We start from the raw sequence: 19,555 nt of genomic DNA, 5'->3' as shown, positions 1-19,555 counted from the left end.
AAGACCAAAGATTCTAAGAAAGGTAGTGCGTTTGTCTACACAAAACGTTGTAATCCGTTTTACCGCAATTTTCCCCAAATATTAAGTTTTTAATTTTCTCGGAAGAAAGCTCAATGCCGCTGATCAAAAGTAGTGTGCCTTATGCCAAAAAAGTCCAAGGAAACGAGTGAGGATAGATAGATTGACCGCAGGAAACGTGCGAACCCGTTTTTCTCCAATTTCTCTAAAACTCAAGAGAAAAACCAAACATGGCAATATGTTTAGGAAAGAATCTGAATGTAGTTGATCAATCAATTGCTTATGTAAAATGGTCCTGGCAATAAATTGCAGATAGTTAGAATGTCCGCATAAAATGTGCGAATCTGTTTTACCCCGTTGCTTCCTATAATTCAAGATTGAAAACCGAGTTTTACATTTGGGGAAGAGGTCGAAAACGGCTCATCGAAAGTAGTTATTTTTATGAACAAAAGTCCGGGGAATCAATCGGACATAGTAAGAAGGACCGTATGTATACGTTTTACCCCAATTCTTCTCATAACTCAATTGTGAATTTAGATCTGGCCCTTCATTTCAGAAAGAGGTTGAAGGCGACTGATCAAGTGTATTAATTTATAAAAAATACGGGGATTGGGTTGAAGATAAATTAAACGACCGCATGAAATACTGTACCCGTTTTACCCCCGTTCTCAGAACTCAAGTTTGAAGTAAATTCTTACTCCAAATTTAAGAAAAAAGGCTGAGTGCGGCATATCAGACATAATATCTCTTATTAACCCTTTCATGCCCAACTTTTTTCTAGTGCATGCAGGGTTTCAAAACTATTTTTCCTTGTGAACGGTGGGGTCAAGAAACACGAAAAACCTTTTTTCATAAAGATAGGTGCTTCCTTTGCAGTGCTAGAAGCTGCTCAATTTTTATCTTCCAATGCTCAATACAATTCTCCTAGAATATTTACAATAGTCCAATTGCGTGGAAAATGTAGCCAAAGACAGTCTAAATTGATAAGTTTTATCAATTTTCAATAATATTGCAACATAATGATGATATATGAAAAATTCATTTTCTGTCGTCAACGTAAACTGTTCCTGGCAGCACTGCTCCATCGGAATCCAATCAGACTAATTGCAATAACTTCAGTTCTAGAACTGGTCCTTGCAACTATTAATACTCAAATGAAAGGCAATAGTCACATTTATTAGCTTTACTAGTTTTTGTGAGCAAATTTTGCCTTAATCAAAAGTTATAGCTGTTTAAAAACGTTGTTGTCCACAAACAACATGGGCATGAATGGGTTAATAGAATCCCGAGAAATTGAATACAAATAGTTAGAATGACCGTACGAAACGTGTGGACCCGTTTTACCCCACTTCTTCTCATATCTCGTGTTTTCAGTTAAACCGGACTACATTTCAGGAACAGACTAAACGTGATTTTGTTGTACTTAAGAGTTACTACTTTTCATCAGCTGCGTTTAGCCTTCCGAGAAGTACAGCCACGTGTCACTTCACACTTGAGTTATGAGAGGAACTAAGGGTAAAACGGATACACATTTTCGTGCAGACATTCTAGCTGCCTTCCACTGGTCCCCTGGGCTATTTAACATAAAATATGACTTTTTATCAGCCATTTTCAGTTTCTTTCTGAAATGTGGGGTAAGTGTAATTTCACACATGTATAAGGGAAATAATTGGGGTAAAACAAGTAAAACCGTTTCGTGCGGTCATTTCAAGTATATTCAATCGATTCCCTGAACTGTTTTACATAAGAAATACGACTTCGGTGAGCCGCTTTCAGCATCTTTTTGAAATGATGAGTAAGGTAATCTGCAAACATACATTGTGTGAAGAATTGGGGTAAAACGGGTATACATGTTTTGTGCGGTCATTTTAACTATCTTTAATCGATTCCCCGCATTTTTTTACATATGAATTGCTATTTTGCATCAGCCGCATTCAGCCTCTTTCCGAGAAGCACAACCAGGTTTAACTTCTCACTTCAGTTAGAGGAAGAATTAAGGTAAAACGGGTTCACAATTTTCGTGCAGTCATTCTAACTATCTCCAATCGATTTCCCGGAATTTCGTACATAAGAATTACTACTTTTCATGAGCCGCATTCAGCCTCCTTCAGAGAAGTACAGCCAGGTTTAACTTCACAATTGAGTTATGGGAGGAATTTGGGGTAAAACAGGTATATATGTTTCGTGCGGTCATTCTAACTATCTTCGATCGATTCCCTGAACAATTTTACATAAAAAATTAGCCGCTTTCAGCCTCTTTCTGAAATGTTGATTAAGGTTGTCTCCACACTTGTATTATGTTAATAATTGGGGTAAAACGGATACAAACAGTTCGTGTGGTCATTCTAACCATTTTCAATTGATTTCCCGGACTTTTTTACATAAGAATTACTACTTATCGAGAAGCACAGCCAGGTTTAACTTCCCACTGGAGATATAGGAAGAGTTGGGGTAAAATGGGCACACACGTTTCGTGCGATCATTCTAACGATCTTCAATCGATTTCCCAGCATTTTTAACATGAATACTACTTTTGATCAACCGCAGTCAGCCACTTTCTGAAATGTAGAGCCAGGTGTAACTTTATACTTGAGTTATTGGTGGAATTGGGGTAAAACGGGTACGCACGTTTCGGGCTGTTAGTCTAACTGTAATCAAACCATAATCTGGGCTTTTATCCATAAAAAATTACCATCAGCCGCTTTTACCGAAATATCAAACCAGGATTAACTTTAAATTTAATTTGTGCGAAGAATTGGGGTCAAAATGGGCGCATACGTTTCGTGAGATTATTCTTATTATCTTTAATCGATTCTCTGGACTTTTTTATATAAGAAACACTAACTGTGGTCTGTTGTATTCAACTTTCTTCCCAGTTATATATTCAGTTTTGAAAATGAACTTAAACTAAAAGGGGAATCGGGGCAAAACGGATATGATAGCGTAGCGTGCGGTCGTATAAATTCTAGAAATAAATTTTTCAGACCTTTTTACATAAAAAACACCTTTTCTGGTAAGCGTCATCCAGCCTGTTCGCGTTTTGAGTCCATTTTTCCCACTGTGCATCGTTCTGACCCTCTCTTGATTTTTTGGAGGTGGTAGAGTTGGCTAGTCCAGTGACTAATAAAATGAGCCATAGTTTCTGATTTGGGAGTGGGAGATTATATCCGCCGATGGGACCAATTTGGTCAGCAATCTTCGGGTCTGTCTCCCATCGGCTACCAATAAGTCGGCTTCCTCATTCCCGCTGATTCCGCAGTGAGCAGGTACCCACCATATCGTGGTCAACGGATCGCAGGTGTCCTCTATGACCTGTATGCAAGGGTGACGTAACGTTCTTGTTTCCATTGCAGATATGAACGACATAGTGTGCGTCAGAATGATAGTCGGTATTCCCTCTGGTCTCCTATCAATCGCGAGACTGATGGCAGCCGCGAAAACTGAGATGCTTATGGGGAGCCAGTAGGCCAGACCAGTTCCTATTCCGTAGACCCCAGAGGGGGAACAACTTGACAGCTCCTATACAAATCGTTGAAACCACTTTTTTTGGGTCTGTGGGTCTAAAATGGCGGATCAATCTTTATTCAAGAGCAATTTCTAAAAAAAGCGTAAACTTGTTCACAGTGAAAATTTTCTTGTTCAGATTTTTTTACTTCCGATAATTCATTTTTGAAGACTTTTTGGGTTTGGTGTTGTTTTGTTATAAAAATAATGCATCTTTATTCCGATGCATTATTTTTAAATGATTCATGATTTTTTGGAATCATCAGCATACAAACAAGCGGCGCTTATGCTAGTTAGTGAGCATCTTCATTTAGTTTTAAGATATTAGGTAGTAATAGGTTTGTTCCAGTACACGGAAGTCACTCCCTGTTGCTCCGGAGCAAAAAATTCTTGCTCCTTTTCACTCCAATTTGCTACCAGAAGATGAAAAAGAAAAGAAGATAATACAGGAATGATTTTCTCCCTGTTTGCTCCGGAGTACTTCCAGTTTCTCCTGGTACTGGAACAAACCTAATATTTACATTGCAATCTAAACAACACACACAATGATACTGGACTATTTTTCTCCCTCTCCGATAGAAAATGAGCTGTCATCACTTCTGAATTTTGTGGAAACCTTTGCACCGTAAAGGTCAAGGGCGACGGGAGAAGAAAAAGTTCACACTAGAAGCGCACTCAAATCAAATCATGCATTTTACATTCGGCACAATTTGTAATCCTTTTATGAAACTCCAAAATGACGAATTAACTTGTTTGTATTTATATTAAATTATTACGCTGTTTTGAAATGATCATCTTGATTACCGCTTCCGAATGTAAATAAAGAAAACAAGTTCGTAAAAGACGTCACGGAATTATTTTCTCGCATAGAAATTTACAGTATCGCAATTTGTGGACGGCGTTCTATGGTGGCGACATCATTCGAAACACGGTGGTTTCATGCAACTTAGGCTAAACGTCAAGTTGCGATAGGGTTGGTAGACCCCCATTCGACTCTTTCTTGCAGTTTGGAAGCGTCAGTGTAGATCCGGATGTGGTTCGGAATTCATTGGTTCCTCAGCTCTAGGGTGTGCTCGCAGAGACCTGGATAAGTTGGTGTTGGTGTTCGGTCTTCTTGTGTACCAGGGTCAGTCCCAGGTTCTGTTGATGCGAGCTATTTCTGGGAGGTCTGTGTCGGTGTATTCTAGGAATGTGTTTTGAACCATTTCCAGGAATACACAAGTGCTACCAGAAGTCCTTTCGAGGAATTCCAGAGCGCACCTGAGAGTGATGTTAGCGGCCACCAACCGAAAGGGAAGAATGCCAGCTTCAGCGGGAGTGCTCGGCAGCAGGTTAGAGGCCAACCGAACCGTTCTGTTTTACAAGGGGGCAAGGGTCCTCATAAGCCTGTCTAAGTTGTGGCTAGTTATTTCAATACTGTAGAATATGTCGCTACTATTGAGCGCACTGCCGTCGTTCAGAGCAGTTCGCCTGTTCCATGTCATATGCCGGCTACTGATGATTCGAATGAGGCGTTTCCTTCTTTCGGAGCCTCGTTTCACAGTCCGGAAGTGCGATACGAAAGTGAGATGGCGGTCCAGAGTGATACCGAGGATTTTTGGTTCTCTGCGAAAAGGGATAGGTGTATTTCTGGGTTTGACCGATCTGTTAGTGGCTAGGTTATGGGAATTGCAACAGTGTGATACTGAGCATTTGGCGGTGGCTATGTTGCTTCAGCCCATTTTCTGATGGCGTTTACTGCAGCTTGGAGCTTAATCCGCACTCGATCGGTCGATCCTCCCACACCGACGATTATGATGTTGTCGTCGTAGACGGAAAACATAAACTGCACTCGGCGGAAATGCAAAGAGGAATAAAGTGAGGACGAGGACGGATCCCGGTGGGATACCGATTTCTTCCACATACGTTCTGGACTGTAGGCTACCGACTCTTACTCGGAAGACACGATTGTTGACGTAGTCCTGGATATAGTTCCCAGGGCGACTCCCCAGCTAGCTAGTTGCCGGAGAACCTCCTCGCTGTAGACTATGTAGTAGGCTTTGGCGATGTCCAATATTGCTATGTCGGCATGCAGATCGTCCGTCAGGGCCTGCCGGAGAATTCCTCCAAAGGCTCCGAGGTGGGCTCCAATCTCTCCACCCTTGCGAAATGCGAATTGGCGCTGGTCAAGATGAGAGTTTTCTTCGAAGTAGGTCATAAACCGTTTGTTGACTAATCGACCGGAAGTCTTTCGCCGTAAGGGGAGTGTCACCCTTTTTTGGTATAAGGGATTACAAGGGCCGTTTTCCAAGAGGATGGGATGGATTGGCCATTTCAGATGCGGTTCAAACATTCCAACAGTTCTTCTAGCCTCTGGTGGAGCCTGCTGTAGCACTGGGTAGCCGACGTCATCTAGTCCTGCGGAGTTGTCGTGGGCGGTAGCGAGTGCCGCCGTTAATTCTGTTCCGGAGAACGCTCTATTGAAGTCTTGTTCGGAGTCCGGTGGGAAGGTCTTCTGTATCGTGCTAAAAAGGTTGGAGGGAGGACAGCATCTGAGGATAACGTGCTGAAGTGTTTGCCGAGTTATTCAGCAATTTTTTGGGGTTCGACCGATGTGGTTCCGTTTACTTCGAGGAAGAAGCCGACTTGTCTTTTTTCCCTATGAGGGCGTTCACTCTCCTCCAAAGCTCGGCGGTGGAAACATCAGGATAAACGCGTTCCAGTTCTTGATCTTCGAAGCCTCGATGGCCCGGGTTCGCAATCTCGGCGGTTTGAACGAGTTTGGACATTAGTTGGTTGGGTGTGTATTCATGGTTTGTGTGTGGGGGTCCGAGGCTGCCTCCTCGTAGGCGACTCAGTCCGCCTGGTAGTATAGCCAGTCTGCGAGAACAGACCAACCACGACGAGCGGAACAGAAAGATATGCCCAAGACTGAAGAGTATTGGCCTCGGATATAGATGCTTCCGTTGTTAAGTACAATACATTCTTCCATGACTTCGGCAATTGGGTTGCCCCGTTGGTCGCTTTTACCAGATCCCCATAGCGGATGATGGGCGGTGAAGTCCCCCATCACCAGAAAGGGAGTATCTAGTTGCTCCAGCATGTTCTTCAGTTTTGAGCTGATATTGCGCACTCCGGCGGGGATGTGGACGGAGGCCACTGTACATCTGATAGGATAGGATATGATTCACACTACAACTATAAGCTCCGTGTTGAGTTGTACCGGTATTGATGGGATGTCGGTCCGGATTCCGAGGCCAATGGGCTGGAAGATGTTATCTCTACTTCTAGCCTCCCATGACTACCGGTTGCCCAGCCACGGTTCCGGATATGAGTATATTGGTTGAAGTTGAGCAATTTGCAGCTGTAGATCCCCCAAGCAACCTTCATGTTTCACTGTTACGTGAGTGTGAGCCGGGAGGTGCAGTCGTTTTCATTGATTTGATTTGCTACAATTATCGGAACTGAGTCTGCGGTCCGCGGGTGGTTGGGTTAATTCGGTCGGTTGAGAGATGTGGAGCTTCATTGGATACTAAGAGCATCCGACGATGGAGCTTGGCGACTGACGGGCGTTAATTTCGGTGTGATCCCTGTTATTTGTTGGTTGAATTGTACTGGTATTCCCTTTTTACCGCGTTGTTAATAGAAGTTATACAAATTTCTAAATTAAATACACATTTTCCGACTGATTAGTGCATACTATGTATAATTCCGTTCAGGACAATACTACTATTCGAAATCTCTACTTCCTGTTCCTTTTCGAAAATAGCTGGTTCGATATTGTTCAAACGATCGACTTAAAGGCGTTCCGATGGGGGTCCTTCATTTCTTATCACTGCTAACTGGGTATCAAGCACAACTGGGAAAAGTTTTTGGTGCCAGTAATACGATCGTTGTACTAGTTCTGCCATTGTTCTGATTTGTCTGCGTAGCCGGTTGAAATAGAAGGCGAACATTCCGCAAAGGGATTGTAGTGCCCAAAGCTTTGGGACATTATTACTTCTGTACCCACCACCATACCAAATAAAATAATTGATCATAAAGCGAAATATTCTGGTAGCGAAATTGACAATGACTGAAGGAAAATTAATCCTTTCGAAGGTAGAAAGCAGCATATCCCAAAGGGGCATAACATTCCGCAACATCTCTTCAACACGAGACCTGATTTCCGATACAGCAGCAGCAGCAAACATTGAGAGGTGAAGGATAATGTGCAACGAAATGAAATTAAACGATTATTCCTGAAATTACCAAAATTGCAATTCTTTCTCTGATCAACCACGGCGCAACGAAAAAACAGTGCCTTTAAAAAATACGAAGTACATCAATGCGCCTAAATGAAACAGGATAAATCCACCTTATAGTGAATTCGGATCATTTTTGCGTTACGAAACGGATTTGAATTAATTCTGTGATAACTTAACAATCTCATTCCGCGTTTTCAATACCTTTTAATTCAAAAGAAATACATTTTGTAATGATATCCAACTGAGTCTTCCAAAGTACCAAATTGGTTTCGAATTCCTATAAACAAAACGAACAGAGTGGATAATATATGAGACCCTTTCCCGCACAAGAAAAGTAAAAAAATAACTCACGCTGAAACACTTCATAAAGACAGCGCGATTATTTATGGCCTCTCGAGTCCTCTTGAGCCCGAGCGCGCGCGCAAAGTCTGATGGCATGATGAGCTCAACAAACCGGTACGGTTCAATGCATCGGCGGCGGCTGCCCGGCCGTTTCGAGCCTTCAAAAGAAAGGGAGTTTAAAGATCAACGAAGGATAAACCCCCTCGAAAACAGCTGAACTGGATAAAGCCAAAAGGTCTCCGGTTCTGAACGATCCGTCCGAAAAAAGGCCCTGTTTGCTCGCTTGAAGAGAGAAAGAATTTTTTAAATCATATAATTATTGTCTGCGGAGATGCGCTTCTCCAATAGGCTCGCAAATTTTGTGGATCCTTTTTTACCCTGATGCCTGATGCACCAAACACTGCATATATGAGATCTTGCCGAAAAATAGCAATTAATTGTGCCCGTCCCCCGAGTGAGTGGAAGCGCAATGAAAAATCGACTTGGTCCATCGAAATGGATGCTGGCTCTGCACCCCGTGAAATATGGTTATGATGGAAAAAATTGAGCCGCGCAGATGAACCGCATTCTGATAGGATTTATGGCATCTGCCCTCACTTTTTATGTTCCAGAAATTTCAAAATTACTGCCTATGGGAATGCTCGCTAGTGAAACTGATTGTTTTGTTCTATTCCAGAGCCAAGTCGTCGTACTCTCCTCTCCTTAGCTCTCCTGCTATCCCAACCCATCAATGAGAAGATGATTGCCGTCGTCGCGCTACGGACTGTCCATTAAAATCAGGAAAGGTAATTTATATCCACTCCAATCTGAACTGATGATCATCGATAGATTGATTCTAGGGTGCTGATTGAGCTGCGGGGTTCTGCTTCACGCAATCAGCTCAAATTACGATTGGCTTGACCTTTCCACATCGCTACGCCCACGTCGGGTTTTATTAGGGCGGCGACAAAATGAATCAACGATTCTGGATGGCTGTTTGACATAAGTGTTCCTAATCTACAATTTGTAATGCTTGAACCAATTTGTGAGAGTTGGTACGCTTTTATGTAACGGTTACAAAATAGGACTTTTAGACGAATAGGTCAGAAATGAAAAAAAATCCACTGAGTTACCAGTGGTTTTGCTGGAATATCTGAATAATATCTGGGATGGCCTACCTATTCCGTCATCTTGGAAAATGACCTTGGCTATCCCCATTTCCAGCACCCCCTTTAAAGAAGGGAACATTTTATGACCTATTACGTCGCTGTTGTGCTATCTTATGACAAACGCCATTTTGGGGTAAACTGAGTTAGATATGCCACATTACTCGTCTAACGAATCTCTACAAAATGGCGTTTCCAGAATTTTGAAATTTTGCTTGGTTACTGAAACATAGCTAGAAAAGTGATTAGAAATTGTGAGTTTTTTGCTTCTTGGGATTGGCTCAAGTTAAAATGAAGTTTTAGTTGCTTTTATGTGTAAAAGTGTCGTAGGAACACAATGGCATCATAATTTTCAAAAAAAAAAAAATATATGTATTGGGAGAAAAACGCAGTTTTAGCTTTAAACTGGAAATATTGCGTATTTGGCAACATTGTAACCAAAAATAACAATTTTTTCTAGATTTCCTGATTCATTTCCCTTCAAAATGCATCTATCCGATTGTATATAGACCAAATTAAACCAAAGATATGAATAAAAGTTCCTAACTGGTGATGTTTTTCTATGGAAAATTTTCCATGCACGATTATGACACGTCATACAAATTTTTTCATCAATACACGCCTATGACACGTGTGAGTACGACTTTTGTTTACATTTTTAGTGACAACTTGCAACATAGTCAACCGATCTTCGTAATATTTGAGAGATTAATACAGAATAGATAGAAGCATCAATTTTCTTCTCTGAATTGTTTCTATTATTTATAAGTTACATGATATTCAATCTCAAACTTTAAAAATCGTTTTTCTCGAAATGTGCAAAATGGCGCTTGACATAAGATAGCACAACAGCGACGATTAAAGGAACCAATCAGGTCACCCCTAGGATCTTAAGAGGGGAACTGGCATGCTGGGTTGACAGCTTCAGAAGACTAGAGCAGAGAGGCCTTATTCACCAACCTTTGTAGCCTCAACCGGCTCCTATTCTGCATCCGCTAACTTCAATTTGACGCATTTTTTCATTGTGCATTTAGAAAACCTGCACACCCCTCAATTTTCAAGATGTATGTGTTAAGCATGATCTGTTTGAGTTTGACATTTTCTCCTCAGTTGTGAAAATGGCACCGGAACAAGAAGAGCTACGAGCAAAATTTTGCTCGTGCATCGCGAAAATCTGAACAACTCATACGCCGAGTTCGCATCTGAACCGTACATCGAAAATTAAGTATCGGATTCAGGGTCTGCGCGTGATCGTCCAAGCACACACGGATATAAAATCGAATTTATACACGTGAAGTTATATACACGCTAGCACACGCGAAATACAAACGCCCACGCGATCGAACACCTTAACGCACAATCGCTTGAGCACTTCGCGATGATACACGCAATCGTGAAGTCCCTATGCCCCCACTTATTTGAGCCGTACAATGAATATCACATTCACGGAATCACGGCCCGCTGGCGCTGTAATTGGCCTCAAGCAGTGTTTTAGTGGATGACATTTCCCGTCTCGTCTGCAATTGTAGTGACTGATTCTAACGGGGAGCCCTTCCGAGAACCAACAAGGACTCCAGTAAGACTCTCGAGAAAATAAGGTTTTCTCCGCTAAGGAAAATATAGCACAGTAACAGTTACTCGACGTGATCGGTACACATGTACTGAGTGATATCCCAAGTAACAATTGAAATTTTATAGCATGCTACAAGTGCAATATAAGTTTTATCGGTGGCTATAAAACAATTTTTGATAGCTGCAACTTGGATCGTGGATTGTTGATTATGGTACGTATCATTTGATTTGAAATACAAGTCCTAATGTCGACACGACATTGCTATTATATTTCAGACATTACTCAACCATCCTTTTGCACATGCAAATAAAACGAAAATTCTTTTATGATCTATAACTGATAGAGATTTTTGCATATCTTTTGTACAAGTTGCTAAGAAAAACGGTAGTATCCAGCCATACATCGAGTTAAAATGGATAACCACATTTATCCTTCAAGTTTCTAGGTCCATGTATAATGGAATTTTTTTGAAAAGACGCAGGTCAAATGGATGCCGAAAAAATTTGACATAAACCTCTCCGACATCCCGTTTAAAACTATATACATTAAACGAAATTGGATCTGATCTTCTTTCAGATCATTCGCTAAGTGTTCTGGAGATTTCGAAAGAACGAACGCAGCAAGATTCATCCGCGACAGATATCTCAACAGCTCGCATTACGATATTCTGTCTAAAGCAAACAAATAACGTTAAATCTTCTATGAAGGACTACCTTGTCTACATGGCCGCTCACAAAGTTAAGATCGACGGTGTGGTCAGCGATTCGAGTTTGTCATGTGGGCCATTGTAGTAGTAAGGTACGGTGTGACAATTGCGCAGAGAATCTTGAGGGCGACTCTTGCATTGGAAATGCTGAAAAGTGTTTGTATGATTTATTACCATGCTCCGCGTACAAACAGCGCACGAGGAATCTTAAGCGTTCTCTTTAAAACGCTATGAACACTCTTTCGCAGAAAATCTAAAAAGAGCTATGCCACTCACCGCGACTAATGGTTAGTCTCGTTTAGCTCAGGAAAAGTGTGGCCCTGGCGGTCTCCATCTTTTCTGCTCCTAAAAACGATAGACAGACCAGATTACTTGTAAGGGCTTAAATTTTTTCTTGAGGGTAAAAAAACTGAGTGCAGAATCTTTCGGTGATTTGCATTTGATAGTCATGTAAGAAGGAATTGGTTTAGTCACACGCATTCTCACGCATACGAACGCCGCCGTTGGGAATACCGGTGATAAAATTTTTACAAGTGTTGTCATTCGTAATAGATTCCAATTCTCCGTATTGCGACATAATTCGTTTAATGTAATCTTCCTTAGTGCGCGGGGCCAAATCATGGATACGAACGTCCACCATGTCGTTTTCCATATACACAGGGATCTTGATTCGACCTCGTGTTGCATGTTGTTCTTTTTTTTAATTCGTTTATTTGACACGTCTGAATGCGTTATCTTAGAGGAGCCGGGGGTTGCATGTTGTTCTTTGCAATGAAGTTTTCTGCCTATGTTAAACTTCTAAACTTAATAAAAACACAGATTTTGAATTGGTGCAGCCAAATGTATGTATCTTCCGCGAGATTAAGCTCCATTTTAACTTTAACTAGTTGTTTCACTTCCTAAACTGTGGGTCTAACACGAGTTTTATTAACGTTGATCGAAATCGTGTTATCCCGTATCACGGGTATTCTTGTTTCCCTTGGCAGACTCATTCCACTGCGCAGCCGGAGGCAACGATACAATACTGTTTGTGCACTGAATATAGAACAAAGCGCTGGCCTGCTTCACTGGTGCCTATAGCGTGCTTCTGCTTTGTGCGAGGTCAGAAGATAGACTGAGTACATTGAAATGGTATTGTTTTCACTGATCTGCTTTATAAACTTAGTGAACTGGTCACTAATTTTATAAAGCAGATCAAGATTTGTTCTTACACTATTATGTGTCCGCCTTCTTCGCGGCGTTGGAATCTTTGTTGGTTGTGCTGGTTGTTGATTTGCAGTGTTAGGTACAGTCGTTATTGACTGAGTGGTTGCTACTTTCTGATTATTCATTAAGAACCCCCCCCCCCCCCGTGATTAAGGGGTTTTAGCGAGAAAGAACACATTTTTATGCTAATTTTTTTAGAACGTTTCGTGAAGCGAATTGATCAAAACTTTTGTACATTATAGTATATCATTTCAATAACATGCTGTAATTTTTCTATGCAAAAAACACCCCCTTAAAGGACGCTCTAAGTACTTTGGCAGAACTCTTAAAAAGAGATACGCCATTCACCACGACAAATCATTTTGCTATCTTGACTCTGAAAGAGTGCGGCTCGGACGATCCCCTCGTGGGGCATCTGTAACTGCTCCTAAAAACTATAGGCCATTGAGATTGCTTGTAAATGATATAACTCTTCTCCTGAGAAGCCACCAAATATAACAGCTCGGGGAAACGCTGACTCAAAGTGTCTGGTCTTAGAGATTTGTGATCAGTGAGTTTTCAGCGCTACAAGGGACACTAAAAACCCCAAGTGGCTCAACATTTCAACCAGTGATTCAACTTAGTGCAGGACTGGTTGGACACTGGCAACTTTGTGTTATTGCGGAACTCCTTCCGGCACCGAGGATGGCTCACGGTATGACCTGGAATTGTCTTCGCGATGATAATCGATCTTGCGTATTCCACGATTTTTGCTACAACATTAAGAAAATTCCATTGATTTTCTCACGAAACTGAGCAAACGAGCAATACAAGTCGCAAGAATTTTCGCTATTTTTTATTGGAAGGTGTAATTTTCGTGTCCAGCAACTCAAACACGTTCGCCATTGATTTTTTTTTATTCATTTTACAGCCCCCTAATATAACAGCTCGAAGAAGTTCTGACACAAAGCCGAAACAAACAAACTCCTGATGTAGGACATTTGAGATCAACTAATGAATTCCTTCCAGGAACACCAAAAATCGCATGTAATATTTCAACCAGAGACTCAACTTAGTGCAGAATTGTTTTGACTTTGTGAGATTGCGGAACTCCTTTCAGATCCAAGGAGGATCCACTTGCATTTTTCCATAAAGATAGATACTAGTATTTCGACTACGACGTATAGTCTTCTTCAGTGTTCATACGCCTTTGTCTAATTACTAATATTCGCATTGATGGTGAAATGCAAGCGCCTTTACTAATTATATTTATATTAGTGGAATTAAATAAAAGACATTTGTCTTAATTTGGTTAATTGCGACATTCAAGAAATTCTCTGAAAAAGAAAAAATGAAAAAAGTCTTCATTTATTCTTTTATCCACTTTACATTTGAGAACAACACCATTTATTGTGAGTAAATCTAAAAAGGACAGAGCCGTAGCGTGATCTTCTGGCGTCTTTGATGGAGTCTCAGTTATGCGTCCCTTGGCTTTCTTTGACTTATCCTCACTTATTTTATAAAGCAGATCCAGATTGCAGCGCCCCCTTAGGTTGACACCCTTGGCGGGAGCTAATCCAGCCAATCGCATTCTACGGGCCTGAATATACCCTAGTAACAATTAAGGTTTTATGGTAGTTTTATAGCCACTGATAAAACTTAGATTGCACTTGTAGCGTGCTATATAACTTCAATTATTACTTGCGTAACGACTCCACTTTGTGACGTTGTCATACTAGTGTGATTGACTGAGTTCTCGAAAAGCGTTTGATTCGAGTGTGTATCTTCGTCGCGAGCGGTTGACTCTCGTAGAGCTCCCTTCGCGTCGGTTAATTTTCATCATTTTCGGCACAGTTTACTGCCTTCCGGTTATGAAAAGTGTGAATAACGGTGCAATTTAACGATAATACGAAGTGAAGTGGCTTATAAAAGCATTTTTCGACATATTTTCGACTGACGCGAGTGGTAACAGTTTGTGAAAATCTAATGCCGGCAAATGAAAAAAAATCTTTTCCTCGCATTACGAGCCATCGATTCCCGATGCAAGGGCAATAAAAGTGCACAGAAAACATCTAGAAACACAGTGTACATTCTAAAACTAGTGAAAAATGGTTTTCCAGAAAAAAAAAATTCGATCCGGAAAGTGAAAAAATGAGGCGATTAGAAAAATTGGCATATTCAAGTAATTGGTGTTTCATCAGCGACTAACGACTACCAGGTGTCGCCCCAAAATTCTTCGCTCGAAAAATAGGTGGCAAACCAGCCGGTCGGTGCTCACCTAATTTCGTCCCCGTCCCATGTCACCTATTTTTTTATTGGGTGCTTCATCGGCGGTGCTATCTTTGAAAATGACATTCAGCTGTTTTTTTTTAATTTTTTTGCTTTCTTTTATTGCAAATGAGTAGAGGTTTTGATTCTTTTATATTCGGGATTTGCAGATATTTTGTCGCATGTAAATTTTGGGTGTTTGTTGATGTGATGGCACTGTAAGGGAACACGTATCCGCCGGTCGGCCAACTTTTCTTTGGACTGAGCAAACTAATTTCTATGTTTGTTTAGGGTTTGTTTTACCAACGGGGGAACTGATCCACAGAGCATTCAATATGCTTAGGGAAAACACATGGCCTTATTTGAGTGGAATGATGACTTCAATCATGTATAAGGTTTGAGAATTGACAATTCGCGAGAGGAATCGGGGACCGGTTCGCAATTACCTTCAGCACGAAGAATAAGTGTTTTTCTGTCATGTTCATTGGTTAGGGTTCAATTCTATATCATGCCCCCACGCGAGTCTGGGACTATTGATGACATTTGGTCCTTGGACAGGCGACGACTGGGTACCGTCGGCCTTCTGCCGATGGTGGCAGAGTGAGCGGGTGCGAGCGGATCTGGCCAGGAAGACAATACCGTAAAGATGAATGGTTGTTCGGGGGTTGTCTCCAATGGGACTTTGATTTGACTGGTGTCGATGCGTACTGAAGGTTCGCCGCATCTGTTTTGGTGAATCCAATTTCAAGTTCCGTTATTGGAAACAGGCCCTTGCATCGGGTAAACGATCTTCTGTATTTCCCTTCAATGTTCGATATAATTGTTCTTATACGTGTATTTCACAAACAATCCAATATGGCAAATTGGAAATACATTCATTGATTTATAACATCTCGAGCTATCATAACTCTTTGTCTGTATAACGTGTTATCACTCGGTAGTTTGCAACCAAAAAATATATCGTAGAGAAGGAATAGCGAAATTCGTCTAAATAATGTCGCAATAAATAGTGATCCGGCCCATTACGCAGATAAGATTAGCTTTTCTAGGCAATACTCCCACGGTCGGTTGTGTGGGGTTGAAATTGCTTTTGTTTGGTAAACGTGAGATACTCTCAGTGGCCGGCTGCCCAGAGTTTGGAAAGAACCAAAAACTAAACAAGATCTTTTTCGAGCGATCGTATTCTCGAAGACTAACTAAACTACTACCTAACGGGCTATGCTTTGCAGGACGCATCGCTTGCTTGGAGAGAATCCTAGACCCTATTCCCTTTCAAACCATTAACTCCGCGACACCTATGGAAGAGTCTGATGAACCTTCTGTATAAGATTCCGCATTTTATTCAAACGATCGCTGGGTAAAATCAGCACCGACACGAAAGAAACCACAAACAAATTCGTCGCGTGATTGAATATTATTAAAAAATATAAGCAGTGCTCCTTATAGCCGGCTGTCCGGAGTTCAAGTTGCTTATTTTGCTAATCGTATTAATACAACAAATGATAAATTTCCCAAATTCTCGGCAGCCGGCTGCCCAGAGCAATTATTACATGATAACGCTATTGGCACATTTACTAACAACTCTCTTCTTCCCGTGATACATGTGGAGATGCAGAGGATTCTTCGGTCTCTAATAGCAACATGTATCGGACTAACATTCCTTCCTTTCCCAGAAGATCTGCATTCGGACGTAGCCGGCGTCGGTATTGATCAGCATGTAGGGATCAGAATAGATTGTACAATGTGGCTCATCATTTGCAACCTAATTTGGTTCTGGTCAATAACGGAGTAGCAACTACGGGCGATCTCTTATGCTCATGCTTGTGCTTGTCATACTGGTATGATTGACTTGAAGAAGTACAAAGTTCGACCTTGCATTCGTTGCCTAAAATGTGTGTAGCCGGAACAGATATTTTCAATGTTCCACCATAAAGGGAGTGTGTAACTGATTGTTTCATCGTAAAGCCGGCATAGAGATTGTAACAATGATACAAGTAACAACGTAAAACATTTTGTCAAAAGAGATAGCGCCAGTGTCAAGATTCCCGTGTATATGGAGGATAGTGTAGTCGAGGTACGACGGCGCAATCTGAATCCACGTACACCCGATAGCTCCATCCACAATATGGAGAAATAACATCCCTTAACGCAGACACTTACAGGATTTTTTTTCTCCGGTATTCATAACACTCTCAATGCTCACACCCCACTGTGCGTGTACCTATGACACTCAGACTACTAGCAGCAGTAGCAGTATCGTTATCAATAAGGACGATTTCACGACCGTAGCTCGCCAACCAGAAACGCAAAAAAAAACAATTAGTCGTGATAACGAAGATACCCACAGCAACGATAGAATGGACGAAATTGAGGATGCATACCAAATTACTAACCGGCTGGACCATGGGCAACAGTGATCATGATTAATATTTGATGGAATTATTAACTTTTATTCTGATGTCAGCTTTTCCAGAATAGCCAAATATTTTGGGAATACAAACCAATTCGCTCTAGCGCTAGGTTTGAATAAAGTCGAAAGGATTTTTTAGAGATCTAGAAAATATTATAAAATACACTCACCTGTCACCGACGTTGAACTACTAGACGATGTTGTTGTTCCACTCGGGAAGATACTATTCTTACAGAATCGGGAAAACATGCTCAGCTTGTATCCAAAAAAATCCAATGACAATTTCTTCATTCACAAAAACAAATCCTTTCGTATTCTTCTCGTTCTCACGGAAGCTGTTATTTCTATATAGACTATATAATTATACACCAATAAAGCACACTTCTTAGATTATTGATGAGGCGTTGACCTTCACACTTCCTTCACATTTTTCACCGACTCAACTTCCGCTGATACAAACTTAAATCCTTACGCTAGCTTAATGAACGGATCCTTCCCTCCAAACACCGACAAAAACTCCTCAAACGCAATTTCAATTTGCACAAAAACTGTCGCACTTAAATCATCCACCACATGGCAATGTTTTCTCGCAATTACTGTTTGTCACCCGAACAACGACCCGCCCCTAACTGATTCGCCTTGGCAGGTTCTTTGCTCTGCGACCAACCCGATCCGTCTCGAAGTAAGCCGGCGTAAGGCGGCGGCGGCGAAGCAACGGAAGTTCGTCTCCTATTACTGCGGAAGTCGACTTCATAAGAAAGTTGGGCACGTACGCAGCAGCACACCTACACGACACTGTCTCTTTGTTGGCGTAGTAGAAGCCGGCCCAGCGTGGCTGCGGCTGCGGTGAGCACCAGGTGAAATTTAATTTACAAATGACTGTTTCGCCAGGTTGATGATGAGGGAGCTTTGATTTTTCCCCCCGTTTTACTTCGGGCTTTGCATAGGTGAGGTACGGCACGGCCGGATAGACTCGATACTCGTTCTCGCAGGTGTGCACCTACCGGCAACTTTGATTGTTTCTGCACACTCTGCTAGTGTGTGATTCAGCCAGCCAGGCGTGTTTATGGGACCGCGAAAAGGTACCGCCAGCTACGGTTGGTGACGGCGGTTCAAGTGGAAGGTGTTTGAGCTACAATTTTGTGCACTTGGCAACATATTTTACTTCAAATATTATAACGATGCAATTGTGTACCACTAACTGTTTTTAATGTCAGCTGTGAGATCAAACACGGCAAATCATTTTAGATTGTATTCGACCGACGGGATGTGTGCGAACACGGTGACACTAGATATGAAGCTATTTCATTACAATGTTAGAAATGTGGTACTGGTGCAGTTCAAAGCTCTTATCGCGCTAGATGAATTTATATGCATCAACAACATGACACCTTTTGTTGAACATGATAACGTTCAAGTTAAGATGTCCGTCCCCGTTCATTCACCCACCAAAGAAATATTATGTTATATGTGCTCTGGCCCGTAGCGTGCGGTTGGTCGGGTAAACAGCATTTTGAATACAGTCGAAAAGGATTTTGATGGCAGTACAGTCGGTGATAACGTCGTCAATCTCTACTTTGTAGACGGGAATGTATACACGGTAGCCCTTTATAAAACACTTGTCGTTAGTTACATCATTTGCTTGCTTTTGATAGGATATCACAATACTGAGCTAATTTGAGTGCACTTTCGCGATATCCGTCGCTATTGACTATTTCTGTGTCAGTTCTTGGGAAAGGTCTTTTTCGAACTAGTTCATTTATGTCCGTGCCTAGAGCCCGGCGTAAAGTAAATAGTTGAATAGACAGAAATTATGGGGAATATAAGAAATTGCAAGACGATTCAGACGATAGTACAGCAAAAATGTGGTCACGTATATTTTCTCGATGTAAGGTTGGATGCTACACGCCAAAATAGGCCTTAATACCTTTACGGTAATAAGAAAAAAATGCTCTAATAGCAAGGCGGTTAATACTAAAACGATTCCAACGAAAAAGACCTTAAACACATTCAAATCCTCTCTGCGTCGCACGCAATAATGTTTCATCAATTATTATACAATAAAAATTAACGCGTCGGATTTTCTAGAAGTGTGTAAGCACCATGTGCACCTTCAACAATTGTTCCACTTCACGGATAGTACAGAGAAATTCGAAAAATCAGTTTATCAGTTTTATC

At 41.4% G+C, this 19,555-nt stretch overlaps 1 protein-coding gene across 1 annotated transcript in view; it reads right to left on the bottom strand.

Annotated features, from left to right (window-relative positions):
- The window catches only part of LOC131693758 (probable serine/threonine-protein kinase DDB_G0282963), a 137,697-nt gene extending 119,449 nt beyond the window's left edge, over positions 1-18,248 (bottom strand). The window contains exons 1-2 of the mRNA XM_058981883.1: positions 18,151-18,248; positions 17,548-17,730 (exon numbers count right to left, since the gene is read on the bottom strand). Coding sequence (XP_058837866.1) covers positions 17,548-17,668 — 121 coding nt within the window. The 5' untranslated portion in view covers positions 17,669-17,730; positions 18,151-18,248. The remainder of the gene's footprint in view (positions 1-17,547; positions 17,731-18,150) is intronic.
- Between the last annotated feature and the right edge of the window lie 1,307 nt (positions 18,249-19,555).

This window comes from Topomyia yanbarensis, chromosome 3, assembly GCF_030247195.1.
Source record: "Topomyia yanbarensis strain Yona2022 chromosome 3, ASM3024719v1, whole genome shotgun sequence".
NCBI classification, from domain to species: domain Eukaryota; kingdom Metazoa; phylum Arthropoda; class Insecta; order Diptera; family Culicidae; genus Topomyia; species Topomyia yanbarensis.
This window is presented reverse-complemented; position numbering and strand designations above follow the sequence as displayed.